This window comes from Conger conger, chromosome 13 (genome assembly GCF_963514075.1).
Source record: "Conger conger chromosome 13, fConCon1.1, whole genome shotgun sequence".
NCBI classification, from domain to species: Eukaryota; Metazoa; Chordata; class Actinopteri; order Anguilliformes; family Congridae; genus Conger; species Conger conger.
The window spans coordinates 31,399,380-31,416,506 of record NC_083772.1 but is presented as its reverse complement, the minus strand read 5'-3'; the positions used below and the strand labels follow the sequence as shown (position 1 = coordinate 31,416,506).

At 46.0% G+C, this 17,127-nt stretch overlaps 1 protein-coding gene across 1 annotated transcript in view; it reads right to left on the bottom strand.

Moving 5' to 3' along the window:
* Nucleotides 1–3,556: 3,556 nt before the first annotated feature.
* Nucleotides 3,557–17,127, bottom strand: part of nyap2a (neuronal tyrosine-phosphorylated phosphoinositide-3-kinase adaptor 2a) — a 30,597-nt gene continuing 17,026 nt past the window's right edge. Inside the window, exons 4-7 of the mRNA XM_061216193.1 lie at nt 15,543–16,595; nt 10,990–11,202; nt 9,879–9,979; nt 3,557–6,804 (exon numbers count right to left, since the gene is read on the bottom strand). Of these exons, the coding sequence (XP_061072177.1) occupies nt 6,574–6,804; nt 9,879–9,979; nt 10,990–11,202; nt 15,543–16,595 (1,598 nt within the window). The 3' untranslated portion in view covers nt 3,557–6,573. The remainder of the gene's footprint in view (nt 6,805–9,878; nt 9,980–10,989; nt 11,203–15,542; nt 16,596–17,127) is intronic.

The window sequence follows — 17,127 nt, the reverse complement described above, 5'->3', positions numbered from 1 at the left end:
TGGGTTTCATAACGAAAGATTCCCGAGTGATTGAGTGCGTACGTACGCGCATGCAGGTTTCAACATGCGTGAGGCCGCGTGCTGAGTCAGACCGCTGTCCGCGTCGGACGCAGATTCCAGCCATGCCTCCGATGTAAATTCGGGGCTAATTCGGTCCTCACCTTTAAACCTGTGGGTTAAGCGGCACCGCTGTGGATGCCTTGGCGCGGGGAGGGCCCAGAAGCTGCCTGAAACCGGAGCTGCAGTGCCGTAAGAGCCCCCCTGTCCAAGCCCCGGACCCCTCTGCTTCTTGTTTTGGAATTCCCAGGCAAATATATCCTCAGGTCCCTGACAGGCGCTGCGGGGAAACTGCCCCTCCTCTCCTGCGTCACGCGCAGAAATGTGTCAGCTGCTCCTCTGTGCTCTCCCAGTCCGAGCCCGCTCTCCAGGCGCCCCTGCTGAACTCACAGCGCTGCCCTTGTGGGGAGAGAGGGAGCGGGAGACACACAAAGAAGGGCATATTATGCCATTGATGATTTAGTGTGTGCCACTCCCGTGGAGTCAGACAGACACGGTTACGCATTATGCGCATATGCGCACAAGCGGCGTGTCAAATCAAACGCCTCTGTTAATTCCAGCTCTCGTGTTCTACCTTTAGGGGTCAGACTGAATTAGGAGTTTAATCTCGTCCTCTGTTTTAAGGTTTTTTATCACATTTGTCATTCTGGTCTAATGCTGTAAATCTCACGGTAGGAGTTATTGTAATACAGCTGCTTACTCTTGGATCACACGTATATATACACTGTACACGGCACATATGTGTGCTATAGCCAAACCTAGTGGAGTACTGGAACAGGTCTTATCTTATCATTTTGCCTTTGCTCGAATATATCACACTATTAAATGAGATTAAAATGAGTGTTCAATAAATTAAAGTGCAGCTACATTGCTGCTCAGCAGGTGATATGATTGGCTGTGTCAGTCACGGCAGCTGTACCAAACATCTGAGGCATCCAAAATTTTCCATTGTCCCTCTCAAACCTGGGTCATGTGACCTCCAAACTGCTCAAGTATTTTTTGGTCATTGCATTGCATTTCCTTTTTTTTTCTTTTACCCAATTTTCAAAAAGCTTCTGCGCTTCCTTTAATCCTTAGAAGAGTCGTTTTTTGGGATGTTTTTTTTCCGTTAGGACTCTTTGAGAGAGTGTCCTCTGCAATGTACACTCAGTGAGCACTTTATTAGGTGTTTATTACACTTATCTTTTAGACTTATTGGTCTTCTGCTGCTGTAGCCTATCCACTCAGAGGTTTTGAGGTGTTGTGTGTTCAGAGATGCTCTTCTGCATACCACTGTAATAATGCATGGTTACTTGGATTAATGTCACCTTGCACCTATCAGCTTTGACTAGTCTGGCCCTTCTCCTCTGACCTCTCTCATTAACAACACGTTTCTGCCCACAGAACTGCTCCTCATTGGATGTTTTTCACTCCATTCTCTGCAAACTCTAGAGACTGTTGTGCATGCGAATCCCTGGAGATCAGCAGTTTCTTAGATACCCCAACTACCCTGCCTGGCATCAACAATCATTCCACAGTCAAAGCCATCTAGATCACATTTTGAACCCATTCTGATGTTTGGTCTGAAAAACAGCTGAACCTCTGGACCACATCTGCATGCTTTTATGCATTTAGTTGCTGCCACATGATTGGCTGATGATATTTGCATTCACATGCTGGTGTACAGATCTACCTAATAAAGTGCTCAGTGAGTGAAGTTGAGACAGAGATGAGCACTTTTCATGAATGGTCCTGTGTGTGCGTGTGTGCGACCGAGAGGAAGTGTGTCGGCCCGGGTCAGTGAAGGGTTAAAGGGACGGCGGCCCAAAGCTCTGCTGTTGTTATGAGGTTACCCTGGAAACAGGATGGAATGCTGGGGCTGGTGAGGGGTTCAGGCAGGCCAGCAGGGACCGCGCGTGCTTGGCGGTCGCCCTGGTAACGTTCTCACCACCCTGAAGGGCCGGAGTTTGCTCCGTCTGTGTGGGGACGTCTGTGACACACACACACACACACACACGCATGGACACACACACTCACACACACACTCACCCGCATTGATACACACACTCACACAAACACGCACACACACACTCACACGCATGGACACACACACTCACACACACTCACACGCATGGATACACACACTCACATAAACACACACACACACACACTCTCACGCATGGATACACACACACTCACACACATGGATACACACTCACACACACACACCCACATACACACACACTCACGCGCATGCATATGCAATCACATATAAACACATACAGGAGGAAATGAAAAACAGGCCTTCAACATTTGTTATAGATCTTTTGTGTGTGTGTGTGTGTGTGTATGTGTGTGTGTATGGGCGCATAGAGGAAAGGGAAATGCATCCACTTCTGCAGGAATTTTCCACTTATAGCCCCTCTGTCACCCCCTCTCTGCCTTACTTTTTCACTTTTTCATCCTCATTTTCTTTCCTGACGCTGTCTTTTGATCCCTTTTCTCCATTTCCTCTCCCCTCTCCTCCTCCTCACTTTCTGTTGCTTTTTCTTGCTCCTTCTCTGTTCCTCATTTCTTCTCTTTTCCACCTTCATCTTACGTTCAAAGTAAAATTTAAATTTAAATTTAAATTATTATCACATTGCACATTATTGATAATTATTGGTAAACAAATACATATTTAAAAATAAATAAATGTCTCACGCCCCCTCTCCGCTGTCCCTTTCAGGATATGATTCAGGGTATTTAGTGTCTGCATTGATTTCTCACTAATCTGACATCTGATCCGACATGCAAGTTGTCAAATAGTGGCCCTAAAATACCAAGGCTAAATTCATCCAGTGTACTGTGCCTTATTGGGCTGATTCAGCTATTGGTTTCATTTCACAATATACACAATTTAACAATGCAGCAATAACAATACTTAAGCATATAATACTTAAATCAACTTGTGTGTGTACATCTTCATTTTTCAGCAGCCTTGTTTGTTGCACATTGTTGTACGGGCGTGTCCCTGAGTCCTCCTCAGTTGTATAGCCCGGGCAGTTGTGAGAGTGGACCGGCAGTGTGCCTGTAATGGCTAACGTGGCCATCTGGTGGCCTGTATGCAGCGTTAGCGTGTTTTGTCCTTTGATGACTTTAGATACAGTATAGCCAAGGAATGTCCTCCTGTTTTCTTAATCCATGGACTATGAGCTGCGTCAGACACATGCAGGGCAGATGGGATTTAACAGGTCTTTGTTTTTCTTGCTCTAACATTTCACCCCAATGTGGCTGGTTGCTAAAAGGACGTTGTATAAATGTAATTTATTATTGATACCCAACCCCTTTTGTTCTGATACTTTCAGTTGATCACGAGAGAGAATGTTGGGATATAATTGTGAAATATGACAGCAGGAACAGAAAGCTCTTGCTTATAATCGTGTTAGTAATGATGATAGTGTGGTCACTATTCCTATCAGTCTATAGATGCAGAGACATGCCAGTAAATCCTTACGCTCTTAAAAACACAAGAGGCCAGTGGGTAAGTGCATTTCCTCTCAATGAAATGCAAAATATTTATTTATCATCTTCTGTAAACTCTCAAAAGAAAACTGTTACAATAAGCATACCTTTTCCACATATTCAAAAAATAAAAATGACACTCTCAGTGCAAGAAAGACATATACAGTGACATCACTGTGTTTTTCTTAGATTTCACAGTTCACCTCAACACAAAATATACAGTACAGCATCATCCTGCATTTCAAATCGACAGACACAGAGAATAGTGTTTTAAAACAATCATCCGATAACCGATCTGTGTGTTCAATAGCTCAGGCCACATAGCAGATCGAGGCCGACCCCATTTTGAGCCCCAGGTGCGGCTGGTCTTTGATTGCATGCCATCTTTGTCCCACAGGTTGGGCCTCAACTTTAAGCTGCAGTGCAGCTATTTGGTAGCTCATTAGCATATTTATTTCCTCTCTCAAATAATTTTTACTCATTTTCATCAACCCCGCATTGTTTACCCGCTCGCTGTGCACCCGAAACAGTGATTCTGACTGGCAGCCTCGTGTGGGCACCCTTTCACCCCAAAGTGACCACCATGTCACAGTGAACCCTGGTCTCCAAGGCAACGCATTTAACAAAGATGTGCGCTGGCGCTGATCAAGTGCGCATTTGCGTGTGTGCGTGTCTGTCTCAGTGTGTATGAGTGTGCATGCTCGTGTTTGTGCAAGTGGGGCTGAAGGCCAGCTTATAGTCCAGCTACAGAGTGTCGCTGCCAACAAATGACAAATGCTGTCGATGTGGCAGGTCAACGTTTGGCTTATACTCTGGGTGACTGGAGTGTGTTTATACGTTTTTGCTAAGGACCACGACCACAGTCTACGTTGGGCAACAATAGAACATTCATGAACGTTCAGTCAGGCAACACTCTGAAGCTATAAACTATAAACACTGGCCTGTTGTGTGCATGTTGTTTTCTGGAGGGTGGGGGAGGATAGGAAAGGGAGGGAGAGGTAGAGGGGACAGAGGGACAGGTGCAGTGGGGGGGGGGGTTAAGGATGTTCTTTGGGAGGAGCCCACCTGATGTCTCCCTTGGGGCTGGGCACTGTGGACAGTGTGTCTGTGTCTCCCTGAGCGCTCTGGTGTCCTGCGTGTAGTTCTGCACGTCACAGGAACACTGTCAGTAGTGCAATGGGGCGTCAGAGCCTACAGAGCAGACATGACCACTTATGAGACTCGCAAGTGTCCAGTTCGGAGTCTACATGGTGCCTGGAGGACTTCCCTTGTGACCGATGGTGACTCTAAGATGGTTTCTGATGGTTTCACGTCAAGATTTCCCATTAGCAACGGAGTTTACTGGATTGCATCTGTCATTAGCATTAGCACTTTACAAGAAAACCATGTAAGTTGGCACCAAAGAAAGATAAACACACCAGGTGTTAAGTTAAACTCTTACTTATTATTATCAGAATTGCAGTAAATTATCAATATTTACTTTGTTCTTAGTACAATTATATAATCTAAAGTGCACAATGTAATGACATCAAGTGAAATGGAAAACAGGCTATGAGACATTATTTCTGAAAATGTAAAGTTTCTACTGTCTAGACAGTGAAGTGTGTATGTTAATATGATGTAGGGTAGTTTTCAGGAGATGGCAATTTAGCCCTTATTAATGGGCAGTTCTAGAGCTATGGCAGCAGCCCTCTTACAATCTAATTTACTGGGCAACCAGCCAATCACTGCTTGTTCCATGATGCAGTCAGCCAATTATCAGTCACAGTGGTATCAAACTGTTGATGGAGTGGAGTCATGTCCATTGGAAACTATACACTGTAGAAATGTTGAACTCATATTCAGTTTAAAGAAAACTACAAGAAAGATTAAAAAGAACTTTTCGCATTGTCTGTGTTCCCCCCTAACTGTTTACATTTGCCAAATGAAATACAACTAAAAGCAATGGCAGTTTGCTATATGATGAGTGAAAGAAAGGTATTTGGGTTTCACCATTTCATGGGTGAGCTGTGGTTATTGTGCAGAGCAGGTAAAGATTATGGTCTGTACGTAGTTATTGCCACTACTCTGATGTGCCCAGGGTAATAACAGCCTGGCTATTTCCACCCACAGACATTGGCTGGTTGAAATAGATTTGTCACGAGCATCTCACTTTCCAGGCACCATGATTCAAATGGTTTAATTTGTCGACAACTCATTCAGCACTGGGCGCAACCGCAGGTCACGCGCCTGTTGCATACCCGTCCCCAGTCTGCCATCGGAAAGTCCCTGCCCTCATACCCTGTGCCAGGTCTCCAGTCGAGCCTGACATCACCTGCGACATCACCAGCACAGTGACATCAGCTGTGACATCACCAGCACCGTGACATCACCTGTGACATCGCCAGCACCGTGACATCACCTGTGACATCCCCAGCACCGTGACATCACCTGCATCCACAACACTTTATGTGACAGAGAGTAAGGAACTGCACGCAGGCGAGGGCTCTGCTCGGGGTCGATAAGGTGTGTATGGACAGGAAGGAGCTGGAAGTCTCACGTAGTCAAAAGGCTTCTGTAAACATCTCAACCCAACATGCCAAAATATATTCCATCCAAAATAGTACTTTTTATGACCTTAAGAAAATCAAATATTTCTGATTTTTTATAAAAACAGTGAAGTGCTCACTGAATTGACTTTAACACACATCATAATATTTTTTTCAACAAAGCAATATTGATGCATATGAGTGCCTCGCAATATAAATACCAAAACAAGGTCTGAAAACAAAACATCACTAAACCTACATCTTTTCATTTTTTAAACATATTCCTCTTTGTTTAGAAAATAGCTAATAATACTGAGTAGATTTCATATTAAGACAATAATTCAAATACAAAAATATTAAATATAAACAGTTATAGTAAAACATGATCGTCTGAACTCTGGGATATTTACGTTTGCTACACTGGACCACGCAGTCGTTCGTACCTGCCCTCTAGCCCTACTCTGTAATTGGCTGAAATAACTGATGGCGCTGGGACGGGAGCCTATCATATGGCGGTGTCCCAGAAGACGGTGGTCTGGGTGGAGTAGGGGGGCGGGTTGTACTTGCTGGGGCCGTTGGTCTTCCTCCAGCTGGGGAGGACGGGCATGCTCTCCTGCTTACACAGGCCTCTCTCCGCCCGCTGCCTGGCCCTGATCTCCCGGCACAGACTGCGCTTCTTCTCCATGGTCTCCATCATGGTGCTGTCCCCGCATGCCCACGGCAACAGCGCCACCTGCTGGGGGCACACACGGTAGGTTTTCCCACTGCAGCGGCAGTAGCACAGCTTTGTGTGCGCAAGGCCGCAGCTATGGATTCTCAGGCTCAGGGCAAAATACATTGGGGACCCCCCCCCCCCACACAATATATGTTGCAGCAAATGAAAGCCGATATCCTGGGCCCCCCTCGTTCCAGTTACCCCTCCTAATCTGCAGCCCTGTGTGTACGTACAGTATGAGCGTATGTATGAATCTGTCTGTCTGTAGCCCAAATAACAGTTGTGTGAAACATATCTTTAAAGTGTACTTGCTTATTTGCTTGGATATTGCCCAAATCTTAGGCTCAAATGTAGAGTGACATTTCTGCCATTCTAATCATTTTCCGTTCTGTAGACTTTAGTGTCGGTGGGTAACTGATTTGCTGGAATAGCAGAGTTGTCTGCCTGTGTTACCGCAGTTCTAATTAAAAAATGAAGATCCAAAGCTGAACTGAAAAGCAGCAAATCTGCCCCCACTCAGGGCCTGCAGATTGTAGCTGTGTATAAATATCAAGTTTAGATGTATGCAGAATTCTAAATAGTTTTTTGGCAGTTTATGTCATTCATTGTGTGTAGTGTATGATGTTAGTTGTGTAGTGTATATGTGTGCTGATCAGGTGTGTTATCTCTGTTGCTTATGTGGTGTAACTGTACTGGGTGGTGTTACTGTAAGAAAGGTCACTAATTACAGCCGCAATGAGACACAGGTATAATCACAGATATTTGGAAAAGTGCCATAGACATGCTGATGTACCAGCCTGTTACAGGTACTACACTATTCCTTAAATGTATATACAAAGGTTTGGTAAACAATACAAGTTACAGCAGCAACATATGCTGCCCTCTAGTGGTTACTTTATAATAACCAGAGATGCTATTTTTTCCTCATAATGAAATAACTATATTTTACTCTTGAAACTTGAATGTGTTGTGAATGGGAATTGAAAGAGCAGGAGCATATTATTGACAGGAGACTAGCAGACACGAATACGTGCGTACGTGCAGTTATGCTGGACAGAGATGAGACACACACACCAGCTGGCTGGAGAATAGCAGCCAAGAGAGTGAGTCAGCGGAACAGATCTGCTGTTCATCACACAACATGGGAATCTGTGTGTGACAGTGCGTCAATTAGCGAGAGGAAATGTATGTGTTAGTATTAAATGTGTGCGTGCGAGTCAATACGTGAGCGTGAGTCAATGTTTACGTGTGACAGTGTGCCGCGGTGTGTGACTTCACCATCCTCTATACAAGTGCAAGTATTACATATTCACTATCACCCTTTGCTCTTACAAACACTCACACACACACACACACACACACACACAGAGTAAATAATTTCACTCGACAGACACAGATGGACATAAAAGGACAACACCACAAGGAGAAGAAAAGACTGAGGGTTTAATGGGGTTTATTTTCTTAAATTTTGGCTTGAAATAGAGGACATTCCCACACATGGAAAGGGAGTGTTGCCCAGTAGAGGAGCTGCACAGGTTCAGGGTGTCATTGTGTGGGGGTGCGATAGTGGGGGTGCTGTTTATGCAGGTGCTACTGAGGTGTGTGTATGTGTGTAAGCAGCAGTACTGTGTTTGGGGTACTGTGTTTAAGGGGTTTGGAGAAGGAGTAGGGTTGAGGGGTGATATAGTGTCTGAGTGCACTATAGTTTGTGGGTCCCCTGCACTAGTGTTAGGAGGTATAGTAGTGTGATTTGTGTAGTAGTGTGTTCATATTTTTGGTGGAGTGTTGTTCTTGGTATACTAGTGTGTTTAGGGGCATGGCTGTGTGTTTTTGGGGTGCAGTAGTGTTAACACTCAGTGACCACTTTATTAAGAATTTATTACTTTTTAAAATATTTTAATTATTGATCTGCTGCTGTAGCTCATCCACTTCAAGGTTCACCGTGTTGTTTGTTCAGAGATGCTCTTCAGCATACCACTGTTGTAACGCGTGGTTGAACTTTCGCTTTCCTGTCAGCTAGGCCCAGTCTGGCTATTCTCCTCTGGCCTCTCCCATTAACAAGCCATTTTCACCCACAGCACTGGCACTTGCTGGATGTTTATTGTTTTTCATAACATTCTTTGTAAACTAGAGAGTGTTTTGCATGAAAATCCCCGGTGATCGCAGTTTCTGGGAGACTGAAACCACCCCATCTGGCACGAACAATCATTCCACAGTCAAAGTAATATAGATCACATTTCTTCCCCATTCTCATGTTGAACTTCTCGTCCATGTCTACGTGCTTCTATGCGTTGAGTTGCTGTCACATGACTAGCTGATTAGATATGCATTAACAAGCTGGTGTAGAGGTGTACCTAATCAAGTGACTGTCGCTGAGTGTATACTCAATGCTATATTGTTTTTGAAGGTAGTTGGTTGGAAGTGGTGGATGGCCTTGTGTAGACAGCATGTGTGAGGGAGCGTTACCCTCCCCTAATGAGAATCAGGAGGTGAGACATCTGTGTGTCACAGCAGCATTAAAGACGTCACAGTGTAAAGGGTTCCCACACAGATGTGACAGGATGAGAGAGCAAGTCTTACAGCGACTGACCACAACAAACATAAAGAGTTTTTTGATAACAGTTCTTCCACAGGCACAGATAATGCTTCGACAAATGTTCAGCACAATTATGAAATGCATATATACACACATCAAACAATAAATAAATAAATAGGCTATAGAAAATCGAATGACATCGGAGGTGTAGAAACTGCATAGCTGCTTTGGGGTTTTCTGAACCTGTCAGCGTTTAGCGGGTGCGTGGAACCCCTTCGGTTGTTTCAGGTACAGAGAGAATAATGGCTTCTTCCGATCCCTGCTCCTGAGATCAGCGCAGAACTGCTCTCATTTGATGTCTGTATATATCCATCCGTCAATGTTACAGAATGGGGGACAAACTGAAGACACATGACAAACAACGAGCTCCCTGCATAAACCTGACAGACAGAGGTGGTGACATGGAGAGGCAGACACACAGGCAGAGGACACACTGGAGAGGACACACAGGCAGAGGACACACTGGCGCGCCGGCTCATTCCCCGGGGAACGGCGGTACCTGGCTCTGCAGCGCCTCTGGGGCCTGTCGCTGGGGGGTCCCTGGGAGGGGCACGCCCGGTGTAGAGGCTGACCGGCCCAGCTTGCATCCCGCCTTGGGCTCTGTGAGGAGAGACTGCCTTCAGGTCTGATAATACACCGGCCCCCAGCAGGGTCAGATAGGCCGGGATGCAGTGCTCTCTGGGCCAGTTTCACAGACTCAGATTAAGTCTAGTCCAAGAGTAAATTACATTTTGAATGAAGATTCTCCATACAAAAGTCAATTTAGTCCAGGACTAAACTTAATCTGTGTCTGTGAAACTGATCTTATGGGGACTGACTTGAGAAACTCTGTAAACACTTTCTCTTGGGTTCAGTTGAATCTGCAAATCTGCATCTTAAGAAAAATGTGTAAGAAAAAGGTTCATTATAGGTAATTACAACAAAGTAACCCATCATTATCTCAACTCTAACCCTCAGTTCAGCAGCGTTGGTTTTAGTCAGCTAGCAGCTGCAGATTCAATGGTGGTAAATTAGAACTTCAGCCAGCTCACAAACTACCACTAGATGGCTCTCTTGCTAGAAAGAAATCTAAAATTTCACACATTATGATGTGGGGAGAGTAGGTCACACACTGGCTGTGTTACAATCAGTCTCCTGACTACTCTCCTCAAAGTATGTACTATCTACTAAGCATAGTGTGTACTGTTTAGTATGCAATGGGCAGTATATTAAGTACACAATTTTTTGAGAAAATGTTGCCTACTGAATAACTTCCTCATCCAGTGTACTCAACAAGTTTACTCAGTAAGCTAGTGTGCTGATTCGGACATGGTCACAACTTGCACATTGGTGAATAGTAAACCAAAATGCTGTTTGGTACCAGCAGAATGCAAAAGAAAGCTCTGCACCTCCAGGCTAACATGATAAATGGGCTATAGAATTCTTGTTTGGATTTCTGGGTTGTGTTTGCTCTTTTCCAGCTTGGTCTGGTATGAGTTTTGGGGTACACCCAGCTTGGTCTGGTATGAGTTTTGGGGTACACCCAGCTTGGTCTGGTATGAGTTTTGGGGTACACCCAGCTTGGTCTGGTATGAGTTTTGGGCCACACCCAGCTTGGTCTGGAGCCTCACCTGTGCTGCTACTCCCCAGCATCACGGTGGGGCTGACAGAGCTGCGCCCCAGTCTGATTGGTGTAGATGTGGGTGTGGGCGTGGCTGATTGTCCTGACATGCCATCCCATTCGCCCGCCAGTGGGGGCTCCTTGCCGCCATGGTGACCCCCCCTGTCCCTGCCCTCGTGACGTGGCAGCGTGTCCGTGCTGTGACTCCGGCTCTTGGCCTCGCCTGCAAGAATGGGAGGAACAGCAGTGTGAGTCACAGAAAATAATCAGTATCAGTGTGAGTCTCAGAGAGAAATCATTATCAGTGTGAGTCACAGAAGGGAATCGGTATCAGTGTGAGTCACAGAGGGGAATCGGTATCAGTGTGAGTCACAGAGGGGAATCGGTATCAGTGTGAGTCACAGAGGGGAATCGGTATCAGTGTGAGTCACAGAGAGGAATCATTATCAGTGTGAGTCTCAGAGAGGAATTGGTATCAGTGTGAGTCACAGAGGAGAATCGGTATCAGTGTCATATTTTAGGGGGAAGAAGGGGGAGTATATTTTAATAAAAATGTATAAATCTTCAAAATCAAAAGTATATATTTAATATGTACATAAATATAGTGTATACAATAAAATATATTACACTGCATATTTACATTTAGGGAAAACAGTTACTGCATCCATTTTATAGAGGGCAGAGCACTATGAGGTGGGCCTACAAATACAACCTGGCCTTCAAATCTGGGAGATAAGAAACATAGGTGAACCCTGGTTCCAGCAGCAGGGGTTACATCCATAGCAATGGCAGCAAAACAGAGACAACCAATAGAACCTCTTTGATAAGGAAGTGTGAAAGATGCAAGTTTGTCAGTAGTATGCAATATCTGTGGCTGAAAGATAATATCTCTAATATCCTCCTGAAACCCCGGGTTGTCCTACAAGTATCTTGGATGGAAAAAACATATTGCAGATCAAATATTCTCAAAAATCGTATTTATTTCATTTTTATTGTCCCGTAGTGTAGGTTGCAGCAAAGTAGAATATATTGTTCTTATGACCAGAGACTCATGTCCCCTACACAGAACAAAAATGAATTGCCAGGTCTTAAGAGGATACAGTATTTATTGAAACGGTAATGGTGTCGGAAAGAGGCCAAGCCTGTATCCCTGCCCTGTCAATATAACTCTCCCCATGACTAACTTTAATACTCCATTAGCGAGCTCATTCATTATGTCCTTCAACTGCTCCGAAAGCATTAAAGAAATTACTCTGTTAACAGATGAAAGCTTTTCAATTATTTCTGCTGCCAAGTCTATCAAAGCTAATAACCTTTCCAAGGTCCACATGATCAACCAGCCACTGCAGGAATGTGTTTGTGCATATGAAGATGAGAGACACTGTCTGTGTGTATCTGTACTGTATGTGTTTGTCTGCCTGTAAATCTGTGCATGTGTCTGTATATGTGAGCAAAACAATTACTGAGTGTGTGTGTGTGTGTGTGTTTGTGTGTATCTGTATATGTGAGCGAAAGTTACTGTACGCGTGTGTGCGCAGGTGTGTGTGTGTCTGTGTGTATGCATGCATGTGCACTCTGGCACAGCCAATGAGGCCAATGTGACAGGCGTTAAGTGTGAAAATTAGTGTGAAAATTCCACCTGACAGAGCAGCTGACAGACGCAATGCTACGGGTGTGACAAAAACACCCAGCAGAAGAACACAGAAGCACCAATACAATAAAGTGACAGTGTTAAAAGTGTCAATAATAGCTCCTTCATGGCAAAACAGGAGCTTCTTAACTGAAAAAGTGCTCCACACCCCCTCTCACACCAACTAACTCATGTAAATGGTAAATGGTTGGCATTTATGTAGCGCCTTTATCCAAAGTGCTGTACAATTGATGCTTCTCATTCACCCATTCATACACACACTCACACACCGACGGCGATTGGCTGCCATGCAAGGCACCGACCGGCTTGTCAGGAGCATTTGGGGGTTAGGTGTTTTGCTCAGGGACACTTCGACACAGCCAGGGCAGGGGGACCGAACCGGCAACCCTCCGATTGCCAGACGACTGCTCTTACTGCCTGAGCCACGTCGCCTCATGCCTTTCTTATTCATTGGTAAGATGAAATCAAGAAACAAATCAACTTAAAAACAGGGCTATTCCATCTGAAATGAACACTCAACCTGTAGTCACGTATATGATACTGATGTCTCTCTGCATGTCTTTGTTGATTTCTCCCTCTCGCTTTCTCTGCCTTTCTTTATTTCTGTATCTCACAGTATGTCTGAATTTTCCCTTTTCTTTGTCAGTGTGTGTTTCTCCGCATGGCAGAAGGACTCGCTGACAGTAAGAGGCAGGGGGAATGCTCTGTTCACTTTATAATTTGGCTTTCTGACAGCACAGGAGCTGTGATAGATTAAGAGCTGGCAGTCACCGCATGCAGAGTTCATCAGACACACATCTCCATGCTCCACCAGCACCCAGCGGCAGGTACAGGCCGCCCACAGCCTGACAGACTGACACACATATGGTCAGACAGATGGGTAAATACGCATTTCTGTGTGTGTGCGCGTGTGTGCGCGTGTGTATGTGTGTGTCTGGGTGTGTGTGTTTGTGTGTGTGTGTGTGTGTGTGTATGTATGTGTGTGTGTCTGTGTGTGTGTGCGTGTGTGTATGTGTGTGTGTCTGTGTGTGTGTCTGTGTGTGTGTGCGTGTGTGTATGTGTGTGTGTCTGTGTGTGTGTGCGTGTGTGTATGTGTGTGTGTCTGTGTGTGTGTGCGTGTGTGTATGTGTGTGTGTCTGTGTGTGTGTGTGTGTGTGTGTGTGTATTACTGTAGCTCTGATATGTGCGCTGCTTTATGCATTGAGTTCTGTGACAAATCTAATGAGCTCTATTCATCATGAAATATCAGTTTTAATGTTTTCTTCTAAAAGCTGCGGTCTAATTAATGAAGTATGTCACTTTTTAAAAAAGTGCATAATTTGTCTTCCACTTTAAAGGCTACATTCGAAATTTTGAAATCTAAATCAAAAACTAAAATCTCTCATTTACATAAGTATTCAGACTCTTTGCTGTGGTACCCTTGAGATGTGTTTATAACTTGATTGGTGTCCACCTGTGATGAATTTAATTGATTGGACATAGTAGAAAGGCACACACCTGTGGATATAAGGTTCTACAATTCACACTGTGAACACTGTCTGGAAAAAACCAAGCCATGAAGTCCAAGGAACTCTCTGTAGACCTCTGCGATAAGACTGTGGTGAGACATAGATCAGGGCAAAGGTATAAAACCATTTCTAAAGCTTTGAGTGTTCCCAGTAGCACATTGGCCTCAATAATTGTGAAATATAAGAAGTTTGGAACCACTAGATCTCTTCCTAGAGTTGGCCGTCCGGCCAAACTGATTAACTGGGCAAGAAGGGCCTTGGTCACGGAGGTGACCATGAACCCAACAGTCACTCTAACAGAGCATTGGAAGTAATGGGAGATGCTAGAAGGATGACCATCTCAGCATCACTCCATCAACCAGGCCTTTTTTATGGTATAGTGGCTAGAAGGAAGCCACTCTGGAATAAAAGGCATATGACAGCCTGCTTGGAGTTTGCCAAATGCCATTTAAAGGAATATTCTCTGGACTGATGACATACAAATTGAACTGTTTGCGCAGAACTCCAAGCCTATGTCTGGCGAACACCAGGCACTGTTCCCTACGGTGAAGCATGGTGGTGGCCGCATCATGCTATGGGGGTGCTTCTCAGCAGCAGGGAAAAGGTCAGGAAAAATGAATGCAGCCAAATACAGAGAGGTCCAGAGTGAATGCAACCTCAGACTGGGGTGACGGTTCACGTTGCAGCAAGACAAAGCATATAGCCAATACAATGCTGTAGTGGCCCAGGCTAAACCCAGACTGAAACCCCATAGAACATCCGTGGAGACACCTGAAGATGGCAGTTCACAGACACTTCCCATCCAATCTGATCTGCCAGGACAAATGGGATAAACTGCCCAAATCCAGGTGTGCAAAGATTGAAGAGACTTACCCATGAATGTAATTGCTGAATTTTCACTATGTCATTATGGGTTATTGAGTGTAGATTTATGGACAATGTTATCCATTTAAGATAAAATCTACAACATAATAAAGAGTGCAAAAAGTGAAGGGGTCTGAATATTTTATGAAGCCACTGTATATGTAAAGCAAGTGAGGACATAAGAGTAATATGTTGATATGATGTGCAGTAGTGCCCTTAGATGCTAAAATCTATTCCTTGTGTTTCGTGTGACTTTAACACTGCAAGAACCAATAAATAACTTGTATTTTAGCGCTTTTAATACTTTTCAGTATATTGAGACTTAAAATCTTATTTATTTTACTTTTTTACTAAATAAAACAAAAATATCAAGACTCATTTCAAGATTTGCCAATGGAATAAGAACATTTGATTTGTCAAGCAGACAGTAACTTAATTTTTACCTTAGAGGAAAAAAAAAAAAAGCCTCATTGCAAGACTAAGAACGCTTGTTAAGGCGGCCATTTTGTGCGGTGTCGCCCCGAGGGCTGAGGCACTCACTCTCGGCGGGCTCCTTGGGCCTCCTCCCGCTGGAGGACTTCTTGAGCGCGCCGCGGCCGGCGCTGAAGAGGCTGGAGAGCTCGTCCAGGGGGCTGGTGGGGGTGCGCGAGCGCGACACGTTCTGCATGGAGCCGTGGGCGCTGGAGGAGCCGGACATCCGGCCCCCGTCCTGAGACGCGCTCCGGGGGCACTGAGCCACTGCGGACGCGCTGCGCGCCATCCCGCCCGCCACCAGCGCCTCGTAGGGCGGCGGCCGCTTCAGGCTGAGGGGCGTGAGCGAGCGGCCCACGCTCACCGGCGACGGGCAGGCCGAGTGGCTGCGCGGGTACCCGTGGGCCGAGGCCGAGGCCTTGTACAGCGAGGACGGCAGCGGGGGCGCTGATGAGCGGCCCGACGCCGTGATGGTGGGCGTGGCCGGCGCCTCCTTCTCCGCCCGCCGGTGGGAGGACGGCTGCGATTCGCCGGGGGCGGGCGACGCTCCCGGCTTGACGTAGGACACGTTCTCCAGCATGGGCAGCTTGGTGACGTCCAGGGGGGTCAGCGGGGACTCGTCAGAGTTTGGGGAGCACTGGGCGGGGGCCGGGGGGAACACCAGCAGGGGGGGCCGGTGAGTCAGCAGGTTGGGGAAAGGGGCGGGGATGTCGCAGAGGGAGCCCCGGGGCGTGCCGACCCGTGTGACCTCCAGGTCGGGGATGGTGGGCGTGGAGCACTGGGAGGAGGACCCCACCGGCTCCCAGCGAGGCTCCTGGGCCAGGTCCTCGAAGGCGGGGTACTTCATCTCCTCGTACACGGCCTCCCCCGGCTCCTCCTGGTCACGCTGGAACTCCCGCAGGATGTTGCCCACCATCTCGATGTACACGGGCTCATCCTCGTCTGTGTCCCGAGTGGGGCTCTGGGACTGCGATGAGGCCTTCTCCCGCTTGGGCGTCTTCTTGCCGCCGTGATTCCTGATGTAGGACTCGTCGAAGGACGTGCTCAGCTGGGTGTTGGGGTTCCTTTTGGGCTTTGGGGGAGGGACCCTCCTGAGATCCTCGCTGCAGGGCCTGGACCTGCCTACAGGGGACACACAGTGAGTACAGAAATACTGCCATCTGGTAGGAAACAGTCTGTAGCATATGGAGTCAAAATGGATGTTATCTAGAATATGTGAAAGAAATGGACCTGCTTAGTTTTAGTGTGTCTCTAATACTTTCAGATGTTACAAACTGCCTTAGCCCTGTTTTATTGATACTATACTGTTGCCCTTGCCTTGGACAGCAGGAAATTGACCCTCACCCAGGAATGAGAGAGTGCAGTCCTCACTGACGCTAGACAAAGGACCCCCAGAGGAACCTCATGCTTATGTCAGTGAAGCTTACATTTCCTGAGGGAGGTCAGTAAAATGTTTTCAAATGACCTCCAGGGTGAAGTGTTTTAGCTGGACATACCAAGCACACTCCAAAGACCTTTGGCCTTGTCAAGATGATTCATAGAGCAAACAACTTTCACATCTAAAGCAAATGTATCTGATAGCAGACACTGTATGGCCATATGTTATTTTCACTCATCGTATTACAAACACAGGGTGGACTGAAGCTTCTAAAGC